We start from the raw sequence: 15,181 nt of genomic DNA, 5'->3' as shown, positions 1-15,181 counted from the left end.
GACACTGTGTGCATGAAGGGTCTCCTTGCCCCCAGCACAATTTGAAGGGCGGGGGGTGAATCACAACCAGAGATCCGCCCTCTCTCCTCCCCACCCACACCGCCCAGTTAAAGGCAGCTTTGTTGTATCGCGGACCAGGAATTTCAGCGGAATTCGTGGACGGTGACAAACAGATCCAATGAGCATCAGCGGTACGGATGCTTTCAGCCATCAGCCTTCCTCCCCAAACCCATGCAGTCGCTTAACCCTGAGTCAGCCCATACTGGCATTCCTTCATCACAGGGCAAGCCACACAACCAGACTTTTAAACTGTTCATTCTCAGGATTTGGGCGTCGCTGGCAAGGTGAGCAATTATTGCCCATCTCTAATTGCCCTTGAGAAGATGGTAGTGAGCTGTCAGCTTGAACCGCTGCAGTCCATGTGGGGTAGGTGCACCCACAGTGCTGTTAGGAAGGGAGTTCCAGGATTTTGACCGAGTGACAATGAAGGAATGGCGATATAGTTCCAAGTCAGGATGGTGTGTGGCTTGGAGGGGAACTTGCAGGTGGTGGTTTTCCCATGTATTTGCTGCACTTGTCCTTCTAGGTGGTAGTGGTTGCAGGTTTGGAAGGTGCTGTCTAAGGAGCCTTGGTGCATTGCTGCAGTGCATCTTGTAGATGGTACACACTGCTGCCACTGTGCGCCGATGGTGGAGGGAGTGAATGTTTACGGAGGGGGTAACTGCCCCTGTTCTTTTCGGTGTTACTGGTGGTGGGTTTGGGAGGTAATATTTGTGTGGACTGTGTGACTATTGATCTAAATGGTCTCTCTCCCTCCCTTGCGTTTAGGGGAAACGGAACAACAGATTCCGGGAATGCTACTTTGGTAGCCAGCGGCACTGCAAACTAACCAAACTCTTACCAGCCATTGGCTACACCTTTCGGTTAGCAGCATGCAATGATATTGGCACCAGGTAGGTGACCCTACTGCCTGTTTTAGATCAGACCCAGAGAAATGGATGGGGAGACGTTGCAGGAAACCCTTTTTTTCCCCATCAAGTTTGTCATTTGGCTGTTTGTGGAATCTTGCTCTGCACCATTTACCCACCAGGTGAAGTCCGGCATCGGGGCTGCGGCATCCTCTCATGCTATAGGGACACGCAGTTTCTTTCTTTCTTGTTTTTGGAATGGGTGACACTGGCGAGGGTGGCATTTATCAGCCATCCCTGGTTTTCTAGAGAAGGTGGTGGTGAGCCTTCCCCTGTCGTGATTGTTTCTGCAAAGGAGTGACTTTTTCAGCCAGTTTGAAAAGGCATTAAGAGTCAACCATGTTAGAGTGGGACTGGAGTTACATGTAGGCCTAGAGCGGGTAAGGGTGGCGGGATTCTATCCCTAAAGGGACATCTGTGAACCAGCTGGGTTTTTACAGCAATCTGACAGCCACACACAAAATGATCATTTTTTTCTGAACCCACCCCAGAGACCAAACTGGGGACCATCAATATAAGATAAACAGTAATAAATCCAACAGAGAATTCAGGAGAAACTTCTTTACCCAGAGAGTGGTGAGAATGTGGAACTCGCTACCACAGGGAGTGGTTGAGATAAATAGCATCCATGCATTTAAGGGGAAGCTGGATAAACACATGAGGGAGAAAGGAATAAAAGGATAGGGTGATAGAATTAGATGAGGTAGAGTGGGAGGAGACCTGGGTAGCGCATAAGGGCCAGCAGGGACTAGTTGGGCCGAATGACCTGTTTCTGCGCTATACATTCTAGATAACCTAATGAATGTGGGTACGTCTGAGACTGCCATGTACCTAATTGTTTGTAAGTTGCACTTTTGTAAAGGTTAAACCCATGCTCCTAGTGATGTCTTGGTCCACTGAAGTCGCCCTTCTGAATCGAGTGTTCAGTATTAGACCCACAGAATTCAAACAGGACACAGCAGCAAGTAAAGGCATAAACACAGTGGGACAGACTGCCTGGGGTTTCGTGGGTTGAATTGGCAGCATCTACAGATTGGATATGGCCCACAGCCTCAACACTCTCCATGGTCCCACTCTGAGGAAACGGGACCATCGACGTTGCTTTAGGGGGGTTGTAGAGGGTATTGGTGCAGGTTTCACATGGTCAGTGGTGCACACGCACACGTCTACACACGTACATTTGCACACTCGTGCACACTCATGCACATTTGCACACTTATACACACAACTCAGCCACACATACACTTGCTCACTCCCGCACACACTCGCTGCATCAGCAAATGCAGCTGCTGCTTGACCCAGTAACAGAAAGTCAAAGTGCCTTTGAGTAATTATTGATTTTCTTTCCTTCCTTTCTCCCCCACACATGCTGTTTGTAAAATTCTCACTTATCCCTTATCCTTAACCCTCTGCTTCCCTCACTCTTCATCTCCCAATTATCAAATGTTATGTTTCGTTTATTCACTTCCCTCTCTTTTTGTTCCATTTCTCTCTCCTTGTAACTTTAATATCTCATTTCTCTCTCTCTCTACAACTCTCTGTTTCTCACTGCATCTCTCCCTCATTACTTTTCTCTCACCCTCACTCTCCGCTGTCATGCTTCTTTCTCTCTCTTTTCCTCCCCCCCTTTTATTCCTCGGTCTCTCCATCTCTCACTATCGGTCTCTCTCTATCTCTGTCTCTCTTGCTCTGTTGCTTTCTAACCCCACCTCCCTCGTTGTCTGTATCTCTGCCTCTTCTGTTTTTCTTCATCTTTCTTTTTTCTCTCTCTGTCTCTCCATGCACCTCTCCATCTCACTCTTCCCATGTGTGTGTGTCTCTCTCTCTCTCTCTCTCTCTCTCTCTCCATATATCTCTATCTGGTTCTCTCCTATCTCCCTCTCCTTTTGTCTCTCTTCCCTGTTTCTCTCCCTCTCTATCTCACTATTTCCCTCTCTCGCTCACTCCCTCTGTCTCTCCTTCCCTCTTTCTTTCCCCCTCACCCGCCCTCTCTTCCCCCTCTCCTCCTCCCCCCTGCTTTCTCCCCCTCCTTCTCCACCCTCTCTTGCCCTCCCCCCACCCAAAATCTCTCGCTCACAGTGGTTTCAGCCAAGAGGTGGTCTGTTACACAGCGGGAAACCTCCCACAGACACCTGCAGCTCCTCGATTGGTCCGTGCAGGGGTCACGTGGGTGACGTTACAGTGGAACCGGCCAGACAGTTCATCGGCGGAGGAACACATCACCTACACGCTGGAGATGGAGGACGAGAGCTCAGTAAGTATCTGCCTACAGCCTGACACCATCCCAGAGCAAAGCAACACAAGAACAGGAGGAGGCCATTCAGCCCCTCCAACCACTTCCACCATTCAATTAGACCATGGCTAATCTGTACCTCAACTCCATTGCCTGCCTTGGTTCGATAACCCTTAACCCAACAAAAATCCATCGATCTCGGTTATTACATTTTCGATTGACCTGCAGCCTCAACAGCTTTTTGGAGGGAGAGAGTAAAAGTAGGCCATTCGGCCCCTCGAACCTGATCCGCCATTCTATAAAATCATGGCTCATCTGTTTGTGGATCGAACTCCACTTTCCTGCCTACCCCCAATACCCTTTGACTCCCTTGTTTGTCAAGAATCTGTCTACCTCTGCCTTAAAAACATTCAATGACCCTGCTCCACCACTCTCTGGGGAAGATACATAGGCTCATGACCCTCTGAGAGAAAAGATTCTCCTCATCTCTGGCTTAAATGGGAGACCCCTTATTTTTAAACTGTGCCCAAGTTTTAATCTCTCACACAAGGGGAAACATCCTTTCCACATCCACCCTGTCAAGTCCCCTCAGGATCTTCTATGTTTCAATAAGATCACCTCTCATCCTTCTAAACTCTAATGAATACAGAGCCAACCTGTCCAACCTTTCCTCATGGGATAACCCTCTCATCCGAGGAATCAGTCGAGTGAAACTTCTCTGAACTGATTCCAATGCACTTATATCCTTTCTTAAGTAAGGAGACCAAAACTGTACACAATGTTCTAGATGTGGTCTCAGCAATGCCCTGTACAACTGTAGCAAAACGTCTCTACTTTTATATTCCATTCCCCTTGCAGTAAACAACATTGCATTTGCCTTCTTAATCACATGCTGTACCTGCATACTAACGTTTTGTGTTTCGTGTACTCGGGCATCCAGATCCCTCTGCATCGCAGTTCTGCAAACTCTCTCCATTTAAAAAATATGTTGCTTTTCTATTTTTCCAGCCAAAGTGGACAAGTTCACTCTTTCCCACATTATACTCCATCTGCCAAATCTTTGCCCACTCACTTAACCTATCTGTATCCCTTTGCAGACTCCTTATGTCCTCCTCACAACCTACTTCCATACCTATCTTTGTGTCATCAGCAAATTTAGCTACCGTACATTCTGTCCCTTCATCCAAGTATAGAGTTTTACAGCAGATTGTAAATAGTTAAGGCCCCAGCACTGATCCCTGTGGCACTCCACTAGTTACAGCTTGCCAACCTGAAAACCACCCATTTATGCCCACTCTCTGTTTCCTGTTAGCTAACCTATCCTCTATCCATGCTAATATGTTACCCCTGCACCATGGGCTCTTATTTTGTTTAGTAACCTTTGATGTGGCACTTTGTCAAATGCCTTCTGGAAATCCAAGTACACCAAATCCACAGGTTCCCCTTTATCCACGTTGTTTGTTACTTTCTCAAAGAACTCTAATAAGTTAGTCAAACACGATTTCCATTTCACAAAACCATGTTGACTCTGCCTGATTGCATTGAAATTTTCTAAATGACCTACTATAACCTCCTTAATAATAGATTCCAGCATTTTCCCATGACAGATGTTAAGCTAACTGGCCTGTAGTTTCCTGCTTTCTGTCTTCCTCCTTTCTTGAATAGCGGAATTACATTCACTACTTTCCAATCTGATGGGACCTTTCCAGAATCTAGGGATTTTTTGAAACTTAGAACCAATGCATCCACTATCTTAGCAGCCACTTATTTTAAGACCCTAAGATGAAGTCCCTCAGCACCTGGGGACTTGTCAGCTTGTAGTTCTAATAATTTTCTCAGTACCCTTTCCCTGGTGATGGCAATTGTTTTAAGTTCCTCCCTTCCTTTCAACTCCTGATTCACAATTATTTTTGGGATGTTATTGTATCCTCTACAGTGAAGACAGATGCAAAAAATCCATTCAATTCCTTTGCCATTTCCTTATTTTCCATTATTAACTCCCCAGACTCACTCTCCAGAGGACTCAACGCTCACTTTACTAACTCTTTTCCTTTTTAAGTACCTGTAGAAACTCTTACTATCCACTTTTATGTTTCTAGTTAGCTTTCTCTTGTACCCTAATTTCTGTCTCATTCTCATGGTCATTCTTCGTTATTTTTTATACTCTGTCCAATCTTCTGATCTGCCACTACTCTTCGCTGAATTGTACGCTTTTTCTTTCAACTTGATGTTATATTAACTTCCTTAGTTAGCCACAGATGGTGTGCCCTTCCCCTAGAGACTTTATTTCTCACTGGAATGTATCTTTGCCGAGTGTTATGAAATATCTCCTCAAATGCCTGCCACAGCATCTCGACTGACCTACTTCTTAACCTAATTTCCCAGTTTACTTTAGCCAGCGCTGTCTCCAAACCCTCATAATTACCCTTATTTAAGTTTAAAACACTAGTCTTAGATCCGCTTTTCTCACCCTCAAACTGAATGGGAAATTCATTCATGTTGTAATCACTGCTACCTAGGGGCGCCTTTACTATGAGGTCATTAATTAATCCTGTCTTGTTACACTCTACCAGATCTACAGTAGCCTGCTCTCTTGTTGGCTCTGGAATGTGCTGCTCTAAAAAACTGTCCCGAAAACACTCCATGAACTCATCCCCCAGGCTACCTTTGCCAATATGATTTGTCCAATCTGTCTGTAGATTAAAATCACCCAGGATTATCGCTGTCCTTTTCTCACAAGCCCCCATTATTTCTTCCTGTATACCCCGTCCTACAGTGTGTTTACTGTTAGGGGGCCTATAAACTATTCCCACGAGTGGCTTCCTACCTTTACTATTTCTTATCTCTACCCAAACTGATTTAACATCTTTGATTTTTAGAACTAAGGTCATCTCTCTCTATATTGTACAAATGTCATCCTTAAATAACAGAGCCAACCCTCCACCTTTTTCCTAGTTTCCTGTCCTGTATCCTTGAATATTCAGGTCCCAGCCTTTGTCATCTTGCAGCCATGTGTCTGTAGTGCTGTCAGATCATACATATTTATTTCTATTTGAGCGATCATTTGCTTTGTTATGCTACGTGCACTCAAGTACAGAGCTTTTAATTCTGTCTTTTTACCATGTACGCAACCTCAAACCTTGGCTGCTTGCACACTCTTAATTTTGTATATTCTGTCCCTTCCTGCCATGCTGTGAGTATTATTTCCCTTATTGCTACCTTGCTTTCTCGCCTTGTCCTCTCTCTTTAATTTATCATATCTTCTCTCACTTAATCCCTCGCCCTCACTATTTTTATTTTAAAGCCCTCTCTATGATGAAGACTGCCCCAATGGTACAGCTCCCACTTTCCCCAGTACTGGTGCCAGTGCCCCATGAATCGAAACCCATTTCTCTGATACCAATCTTTGGGCCATGCATTTAACTCTCTGATTTTATTTACACTACCCAATTTCCTCATGGCTCAGGTAATCCAGAGATTATTACCTTGGAGGTTCTGTTTTTTAATTTCGACCCTAGCTGTTCATACACTCTTTCCTAGTCCTACCCTTTGTGTGAACAACTGCTTCCTGACATCACCCCTGAACAGCCTGGCTCTAATTTTAAGGTTCTGCCCCCTTGTTCTGAATTTTCCCACCAAAGGAAATAGTTTCTCTGCATCTACCCTCTCAAATCACTTCTTAATCTTCTCTGCTCAAGGGAATATAAACCCAGACTGTGCAAACTGTCTTCATAATTTAACCCTTTTAGCCCTGGCATGAGCAGGTTCTGGAAGCTCTAACTGTTGGTATCTGATGTTGGGGAAAAAAAAAATGTTTGTTAACAAAACCTTCCACCCTCCATAAACTTGAGATCACATAAAAATTCTGCTGCCCATGTCCTAAATTGCACTGAGTCCCATTCACCCATCGCTCCCTGTGCTCACTGACCTACACTGGGTCCCGGTCCAGCCACAGCTTGATTTTAAAATTCTCATCCTTGTTTTCAAATCCCTCTATGGCCTCGCCCCTCCCTATCTCTGTAACCTCCTCCAGCCCCACGACCCTCCAAGAATTCTGCAGTCCTCCAATTCTGGTCCCTAAAACATCCCCGATTTTAATTGTTCCACCATTAGCAGCTGTGTGTTCAGCTGCCGAGGCTGTAAGCTCTGGAATTCCCTCCCAAAACCTCTCCGCCTCTCTACCTCTCTTCCCTGCTTTAATATGCTCCTTAAACCCTGTCTGTTTGACCAACTGTCCAATTGTCCTAATTGGATAATTATCTGAAGTGAAAATATTCACAGGGCTACTGGGAAAAAGCGGGAGAGTGGGACTAGATGAGTTGCGCTAAGTGAGCCAGTACAGACATGACGGGCCAAATGGCCTCCTTCTGTGCTGTAACAATTTTATGATTTCTATGACGTCTCCTTATGTGGCTCAATATCAGATTTTGTTTGATTTATGCATTGGGATGTTTTACAACATAAAAGGCGCTACATAAATGCAAGTTGTTTTTGTTGTGGCAGGTTGGTGGCTTTCAGTCAATGTATACGGGTGAGGATGTGACCAGCACTGTGAAGACACTCACCAGAAGCACACAGTACAAATTCAGGGTAAGCTGTTTGTTTCATTGCTTTGAGTCATTGCAGATTGAGAAGAGGCCATTTAGTCCCAGACAGTTTTTGGCTTCGTGACACGAGGCTAAACTTCACGAAGGCAGAACCTTGCTCACTGCGATGGAGTACTACACCCTTAATGCAAGCATGGGCTGAGGTGTCAGTCATGGCTCAATGGATAGCACTCTTGCCTCTAGGTTGAAAGGTCATGTGTTCAAGTGTCACCCCAGAGACTTGAGCCCAAAATGCAGGGTGATACTTATGGAGTGCTGCACTGTCAGAGGTGCTGTTTTTCAGGTGAGATGTTAAAACAAGGCCCTGTCTGCCCACTCAGGTTGATATAAATGATCCCATGGCCGCTATTTTGAAGAACGGGGGGCGGGTTCTCCTGGGTGTCCTGGCCGATATGTATCCATCAAATGTTGACTTGTCATTATCACATTGCTGTTTGTGGCAGCTTGCTGTGCATAAATTGGCTGCTGTGTTTCCTACATTACAACAGTGACTACAATCAAATACTACTTCAATGGCTGTAAAGCACTTTGGGACATCCCTCAACTTCCTCTCCCTCCCTCACCTCCCCATTAATTTTCCAACATGAGGCACCCCTTTCTCAGGTGAGTAACAGCAGTTACAACATGGCCTCCTAAGTGTCTTAAAAGCTCCTGGGTTTCCAAAAGCCAGTCTCTGCCCCTCTCTATGGGTGATGAAATTTAAATTGATGATAGGATTCAAAAGGGTTGAAACAGAAAAACTATTTCCTCTGGTGGGGGAGTCCAGAACAGAGGGGCAGAACCTTAAGATTAAAGCTGATGTCAGGAAGCCCTTCTCCCCACAAAGGGTAGTGGAAATCTGGAACTCTTTCCTCACCTCCCCCGCCCCCCCCCCCCCACCCCACCACCCGACCCCCCAAAATGCCATGGATGCTGAGAGTTAATTGGAGCTTTCAAGACTGAGATCAAAAGATTTTTGTTGGGTCAGAGTATTGAGGGATATGGAGTTGAGTAGAACATCCACAGTGGCGCAGTGGTTAGCACCACAGCCTCACAGCTCCAGCGACCTGGGTTCGATTCTGGGTACTGCCTGTGTGGAGTTTGCAAGTTCTCCCTGTGTCTGCGTGGATTTTTGCCGGGTGCTCCGGTTTCCTCCCACATCCAAAGACTTGCAGGTGATAGGTAAATTGCCTGTTGTAAATTGCCCCTAGTGTAGGGAGGTGATAGGGAATATGGGATTACTGTAGGGTTAGTATAAATGGGTGGTTGTTGGTCGGCACAGACTCGGTGGGCCGAAGGGCCTGTTTCAGTGCTGTATCTCTAAAATAAATTTTTTTTTTTAAATCAGCTACGATCTGATTGAATAGTGGAACAGGCTTGAGGGGCTGAATGGCCTTCCTAATGTTCCATCGAGACGAAGACCAGGCCACAAACTCTAAGAAGTTTAATTACAGTCTGGTGCAAAAATATCTTTAAAGGGTTCTGTCTTGGTGTTAAAGTTTCGGCCGTGATCGGAAGCTGGCGAGCAGGAATTTGCTTGAGGGGTGAAAGCACAGTTCTCCGTTTTACACGAGTATGAAGAAGTGAATGTTGTGTTGCTGTGATGTGTGTCTGCTTCTTTCTCCAGCTGATAGCTTCCAACACAGAAGGCAGGAGCAGTCCCAGCGAAGTGCTCGTGTGTATCACCAATCCTGACCAACCAGGACCTCCATCCACGCCCTACGTTACTGGCCCACCACTATCTCACAGTCTTCACCTGAAGTGGGGTGCGTACACACCTCCCCATCTATTCTTCTCCTATGCTCCTTGTACTGTAGAGTAACCAATATGTTTGTTCAGTTGGGGACCAGTGCGATCCCAGGTTAAAATCATACAGCAAAGCAGGAGGACATTCAGCCCATCATTCCCATGCCAGCTCTTCGAAAGAGCTATCCAATTAGTCTCGCACCCCCAACTCTTTCCCATGATCTCTGCAAATTTTTCCCTTGCAAGTATTTATCCAATTCCCTTTTGAAAATTACTATTAAATCTGCTTCCACTACCCTTTCAGACACTGTATTCCAGATCACAGCAATTCACTTTGTTCAAAAAAAAAACTTTCTCCTCAGCTCCTCTGCCCAGTTCTTTTGCCAATTATCTTAAATCTGTGCCCTCCAGTTACTGACCCTTCTACCACTGGAAATGGTTTCTTCCTGTCTAATCTATCAAAACCCCTCATAATTTTGAACATCTCTATTAAATCTCCCGTAGAACATTCTCTGCTTTAAGGGGAATAACCCCACCTCCTCCCGTCTCTCCACATAACTGGTACCATTCTCGTAAATCTCCTCTGCACCGTCTCCAAAAACGTGACATCCTTCCTAAAGTGCGGTGCCCAGAGTTGCAAACAGTACTCCAGTTGAGGCCTAACCAGTCATTTATAAAGGTTAAGCATTACTTCCTTGCTTTTGTACTCTATACCTCTGTTTATAAAGCCAAGGATCCTGTACGCTTATTTAATGGACTTCTGAACTTCTATCAGTTGGGGAGCACTACAATATGGTGTCAGTGTCCCTGGGGCATGGCAGGTACAAATTAGCCGGATTGTCCTCCAACCAGTTCATGCCAGTATTTGTCCTCCCACTCTAACTGCCTCTTCTCATCTGGCCTCCCATATCTCCCTCTATTTTCTTCTCTCTTGTGTATGCCTCAAGCCTCCCTTTAAATGCATCAATGTTCTCTGCTTCAACCAGTCCACATTCTCACAACACTCTCTGTGTACAGAAATTCCTCTTCAGTTTCTTTACCAGATTTATTTGTGACTGTCTTATATTTATGTCCCCTTGTTCTGGACTCCCTCACAAGTGGAAAAATCTTCTCTACATCTCGTCCCTTCATGATTTTAAAGACCTCTCTCAGGTTTTACTATGTTAAAGGCTCTATATAAATGCAAGTTGTTGTTGTAAATGGATCCTTAGACCATCATTAAATGTTTTTCTAACACAAACTCTTTTCATCTTGACAGACCCCCCACAAGACAATGGCGGATCAGAAATTCTCAAGTACCTGCTGGAGATTTCTGAGGGGAGTTCCGAGGGTAAGTTCTACTAACGTTTAATCTTTTATTTTCCCTCCTTTTTCCACCAACTCCTTTCCCAGTGCTGCTGGACATTCCCCGGAGAGTGCACTCTAACCACTTGCTGTCTTCCAGTAAGCGTGTCCATGTATGAGCCCAGGCACTGAGTGTAAGCAGATCATTCAGCATAGGTACCGCATGTTGAGTTTCATATCTGGTCATTCCCAAGTACAGTGTTTTGGGAACACCTAGCTTCACATCCCAGCATTCCCAAGTACAGTCTGTTGGGAACACCTTCATATCCTGACATTCCCAAGTATAGTGTCTTGGGAATACCAGGCTTCATATCCTGAGGTTCCCAGGTACAGTGTGTTGGGAACGATCAGCACTGCATCCTGAAATTCCCAAGTTCAGTGTATTGGGAACACTAGGTTTCATATCCTGAGGTTCCCAGGTACAGTGTGTTGGGAACGCTCAGCACTGCATCCTAAAATTCCCAGGTTCAGTGTATTGGGAACACTAGGTTTCATATCCTGAGGTTCCCAGGTACAGTGTGTTGGGAACGCTCAGCACTGCATCCTGAAATTCCCAAGTTCAGTGTATTGGGAACACTAGGTTTCATATCCTGAGGTTCCCAGGTACAGTGTGTTGGGAACGCTCAGCACTGCATCCTGAAATTCCCAGGTTCAGTGTATTGGGAACACTAGGTTTCATATCCTGAGGTTCCCAGGTACAGTGTGTTGGGAACGCTCAGCACTGCATCCTGAAATTCCCAAGTTCAGTGTATTGGGAACACTAGGTTTCATATCCTGAGGTTCCCAGGTACAGTGTGTTGGGAACGCTCAGCACTGCATCCTGAAATTCCCAGGTTCAGTGTATTGGGAACACTAGGTTTCATATCCTGAGGTTCCCAGGTACAGTGTGTTGGGAACGCTCAGCACTGCATCCTGAAATTCCCAGGTTCAGTGTATTGGGAACACTAGGTTTCATATCCTGAGGTTCCCAGGTACAGTGTGTTGGGAACGCTCAGCACTGCATCCTGAAATTCCCAAGTTCAGTGTATTGGGAACACTAGGTTTCATATCCTGAGGTTCCCAGGTACAGTGTGTTGGGAACGCTCAGCACTGCATCCTGAAATTCCCAAGTTCAGTGTATTGGGAACACTAGGTTTCATATCCTGAGGTTCCCAGGTACAGTGTGTTGGGAACGCTCAGCACTGCATCCTGAAATTCCCAAGTTCAGTGTATTGGGAACACTAGGTTTCATATCCTGAGGTTCCCAGGTACAGTGTGTTGGGAACGCTCAGCACTGCATCCTGAAATTCCCAAGTTCAGTGTATTGGGAACACTAGGTTTCATATCCTGAGGTTCCCAGGTACAGTGTGTTGGGAACGCTCAGCACTGCATCCTGAAATTCCCAAGTTCAGTGTATTGGGAACACTAGGTTTCATATCCTGAGGTTCCCAGGTACAGTGTGTTGGGAACGCTCAGCACTGCATCCTGAAATTCCCAAGTTCAGTGTATTGGGAACACTAGGTTTCATATCCTGAGGTTCCCAGGTACAGTGTGTTGGGAACGCTCAGCACTGCATCCTGAAATTCCCAAGTTCAGTGTATTGGGAACACTAGGTTTCATATCCTGAGGTTCCCAGGTACAGTGTGTTGGGAACGCTCAGCACTGCATCCTGAAATTCCCAAGTTCAGTGTATTGGGAACACTAGGTTTCATATCCTGAGGTTCCCAGGTACAGTGTGTTGGGAACGCTCAGCACTGCATCCTGAAATTCCCAAGTTCAGTGTATTGGGATCACTAGGTTTCATATCCTGAGGTTCCCAGGTACAGTGTGTTGGGAACGCTCAGCACTGCATCCTGAAATTCCCAAGTTCAGTGTATTGGGAACACTAGGTTTCATATCCTGAGGTTCCCAGGTACAGTGTGTTGGGAACGCTCAGCACTGCATCCTGAAATTCCCAAGTTCAGTGTATTGGGAACACTAGGTTTCATATCCTGAGGTTCCCAGGTACAGTGTGTTGGGAACGCTCAGCACTGCATCCTGAAATTCCCAAGTTCAGTGTATTGGGAACACTAGGTTTCATATCCTGAGGTTCCCAGGTACAGTGTGTTGGGAACGCTCAGCACTGCATCCTGAAATTCCCAAGTTCAGTGTATTGGGAACACTAGGTTTCATATCCTGAGGTTCCCAGGTACAGTGTGTTGGGAACGCTCAGCACTGCATCCTGAAATTCCCAAGTTCAGTGTATTGGGAACACTAGGTTTCATATCCTGAGGTTCCCAGGTACAGTGTGTTGGGAACGCTCAGCACTGCATCCTGAAATTCCCAAGTTCAGTGTATTGGGATCACTAGGTTTCATATCCTGAGGTTCCCAGGTACAGTGTGTTGGGAACGCTCAGCACTGCATCCTGAAATTCCCAAGTTCAGTGTATTGGGAACACTAGGTTTCATATCCTGAGGTTCCCAGGTACAGTGTGTTGGGAACGCTCAGCACTGCATCCTGAAATTCCCAAGTTCAGTGTATTGGGAACACTAGGTTTCATATCCTGAGGTTCCCAGGTACAGTGTGTTGGGAACGCTCAGCACTGCATCCTGAAATTCCCAAGTTCAGTGTATTGGGAACACTAGGTTTCATATCCTGAGGTTCCCAGGTACAGTGTGTTGGGAACGCTCAGCACTGCATCCTGAAATTCCCAAGTTCAGTGTATTGGGAACACTAGGTTTCATATCCTGAGGTTCCCAGGTACAGTGTGTTGGGAACGCTCAGCACTGCATCCTGAAATTCCCAAGTTCAGTGTATTGGGAACACTAGGTTTCATATCCTGAGGTTCCCAGGTACAGTGTGTTGGGAACGCTCAGCACTGCATCCTGAAATTCCCAAGTTCAGTGTATTGGGAACACTAGGTTTCATATCCTGAGGTTCCCAGGTACAGTGTGTTGGGAACGCTCAGCACTGCATCCTGAAATTCCCAAGTTCAGTGTATTGGGAACACTAGGTTTCATATCCTGAGGTTCCCAGGTACAGTGTGTTGGGTTTGACCCCGAAGAACAGCATTGAGTGAGATACTCGTCACAATGCATTGTGAATAACACTGACCGACACAACATCTTGTGCCGGGGCGATGCTGAGAGTGCTTGACCCTTATGGGTTGTCCTTGTGTTTGTGTATTGTAGCTGCAATGATTTGTGGCCTCCCTTTGTAAATGAAGTGTGGGTGGTTATGCGAATATATCTCTCGTCCTGCAGTGTTGAGCTTTTCTTTCAATGTCCCTTTGCAGGAAGCCAGTGGGAGGTGGTGTACAGCGGATCAGCCAATGAGACTGTCTGCCATCAGCTGAAGCCAGGCACTTTGTACAGGTTCAGGGCCTGCTGTATCAGCACCGGAGGCCACAGTCAGGTACAACAACTTGCATTTATATAGCATCTTTAATGTAGGGAAAGCATCCCAAGGCGCTTCACAGGAGCATCATCAAATACAATTTGATACAAATTCACATAAGGAGACAATTGGACGATTAACCAAAAGTTGGTCAAAGAGGTCGGTTTTAAGGCGTGTCTTAAAGGAGGAAAGACAGGTAGACTGGTGGAAAGGTTTAGGGAGGGAATTCCGGAGCTTAGGCAGCTTAAGGCATGGCCATCAATGGTGGAGCAATGGAAACCAGGGGTCCGCAAGAGGCAGCATTGGAGGAGTGCAGAGATCTCAGAGGTAACGTTGTTTCCTAAATATCCCACCTCATAACCATGGCCATGAATAGTTCAGCAGCGTCAATAGCTTTAAGGATCTTATGGAGAGTAAAGGCTGCGGAATTCCTCGGAGATGTCTTCTTTCTGTCGGAATGTAAGGCAGAAGCTCTGCCCTTCCCGTAAAATAGTGGCTGGAGAATCTCCGAAGAATTTCTCGGTCAGGGAAGCACTGGACCTCGGGACCAAGGCACCCCAGGGCAAGGGGTGGGAAGAGGCTCTGTTGCCTCTGATTGCTGCCACCGGTGACTCTTGTTCAGATGGGCAAGGTCAGAATTGGCTTTGGCTTTTGCTGTGTTGCAAACCTTCTGTTTGTGCTCTCCCTGAGCTTAAAACTTGAAAATTGGCCACTTCGCTGCTCAGGTCAAGATGTAACTGCTCAGAAAAACATGTATTTATGATATTATGATGTCTCAAAGCTTTACAGCCAATGAAGTACTTTTTGAAGAGTAGGCACTGTTATGATAGAGTCATAGAGAGATACAGCACTGAAACAGGCCCTTCGGCCCACCGAGTCTGTGCCAACCAACAGCCACCCATTTATACTAACCCTACACTAACCCCATATTCCCTACCACATCTCTACC

At 46.0% G+C, this 15,181-nt stretch overlaps 1 protein-coding gene across 1 annotated transcript in view; it reads left to right on the top strand.

The window, feature by feature from the left end:
* Positions 1–15,181, top strand: part of fndc3ba (fibronectin type III domain containing 3Ba) — a 448,154-nt gene that overhangs the window by 328,016 nt on the left and 104,957 nt on the right. Inside the window, exons 12-17 of the mRNA XM_068042776.1 lie at positions 829–953; positions 3,048–3,222; positions 7,705–7,791; positions 9,415–9,553; positions 10,792–10,863; positions 14,132–14,250. Of these exons, the coding sequence (XP_067898877.1) occupies positions 829–953; positions 3,048–3,222; positions 7,705–7,791; positions 9,415–9,553; positions 10,792–10,863; positions 14,132–14,250 (717 nt within the window). The remainder of the gene's footprint in view (positions 1–828; positions 954–3,047; positions 3,223–7,704; positions 7,792–9,414; positions 9,554–10,791; positions 10,864–14,131; positions 14,251–15,181) is intronic.

The sequence above is a fragment of the Heterodontus francisci genome, chromosome 11, assembly GCF_036365525.1.
Source record: "Heterodontus francisci isolate sHetFra1 chromosome 11, sHetFra1.hap1, whole genome shotgun sequence".
NCBI lineage: Eukaryota > Metazoa > Chordata > Chondrichthyes > Heterodontiformes > Heterodontidae > Heterodontus > Heterodontus francisci.
This window is presented reverse-complemented; position numbering and strand designations above follow the sequence as displayed.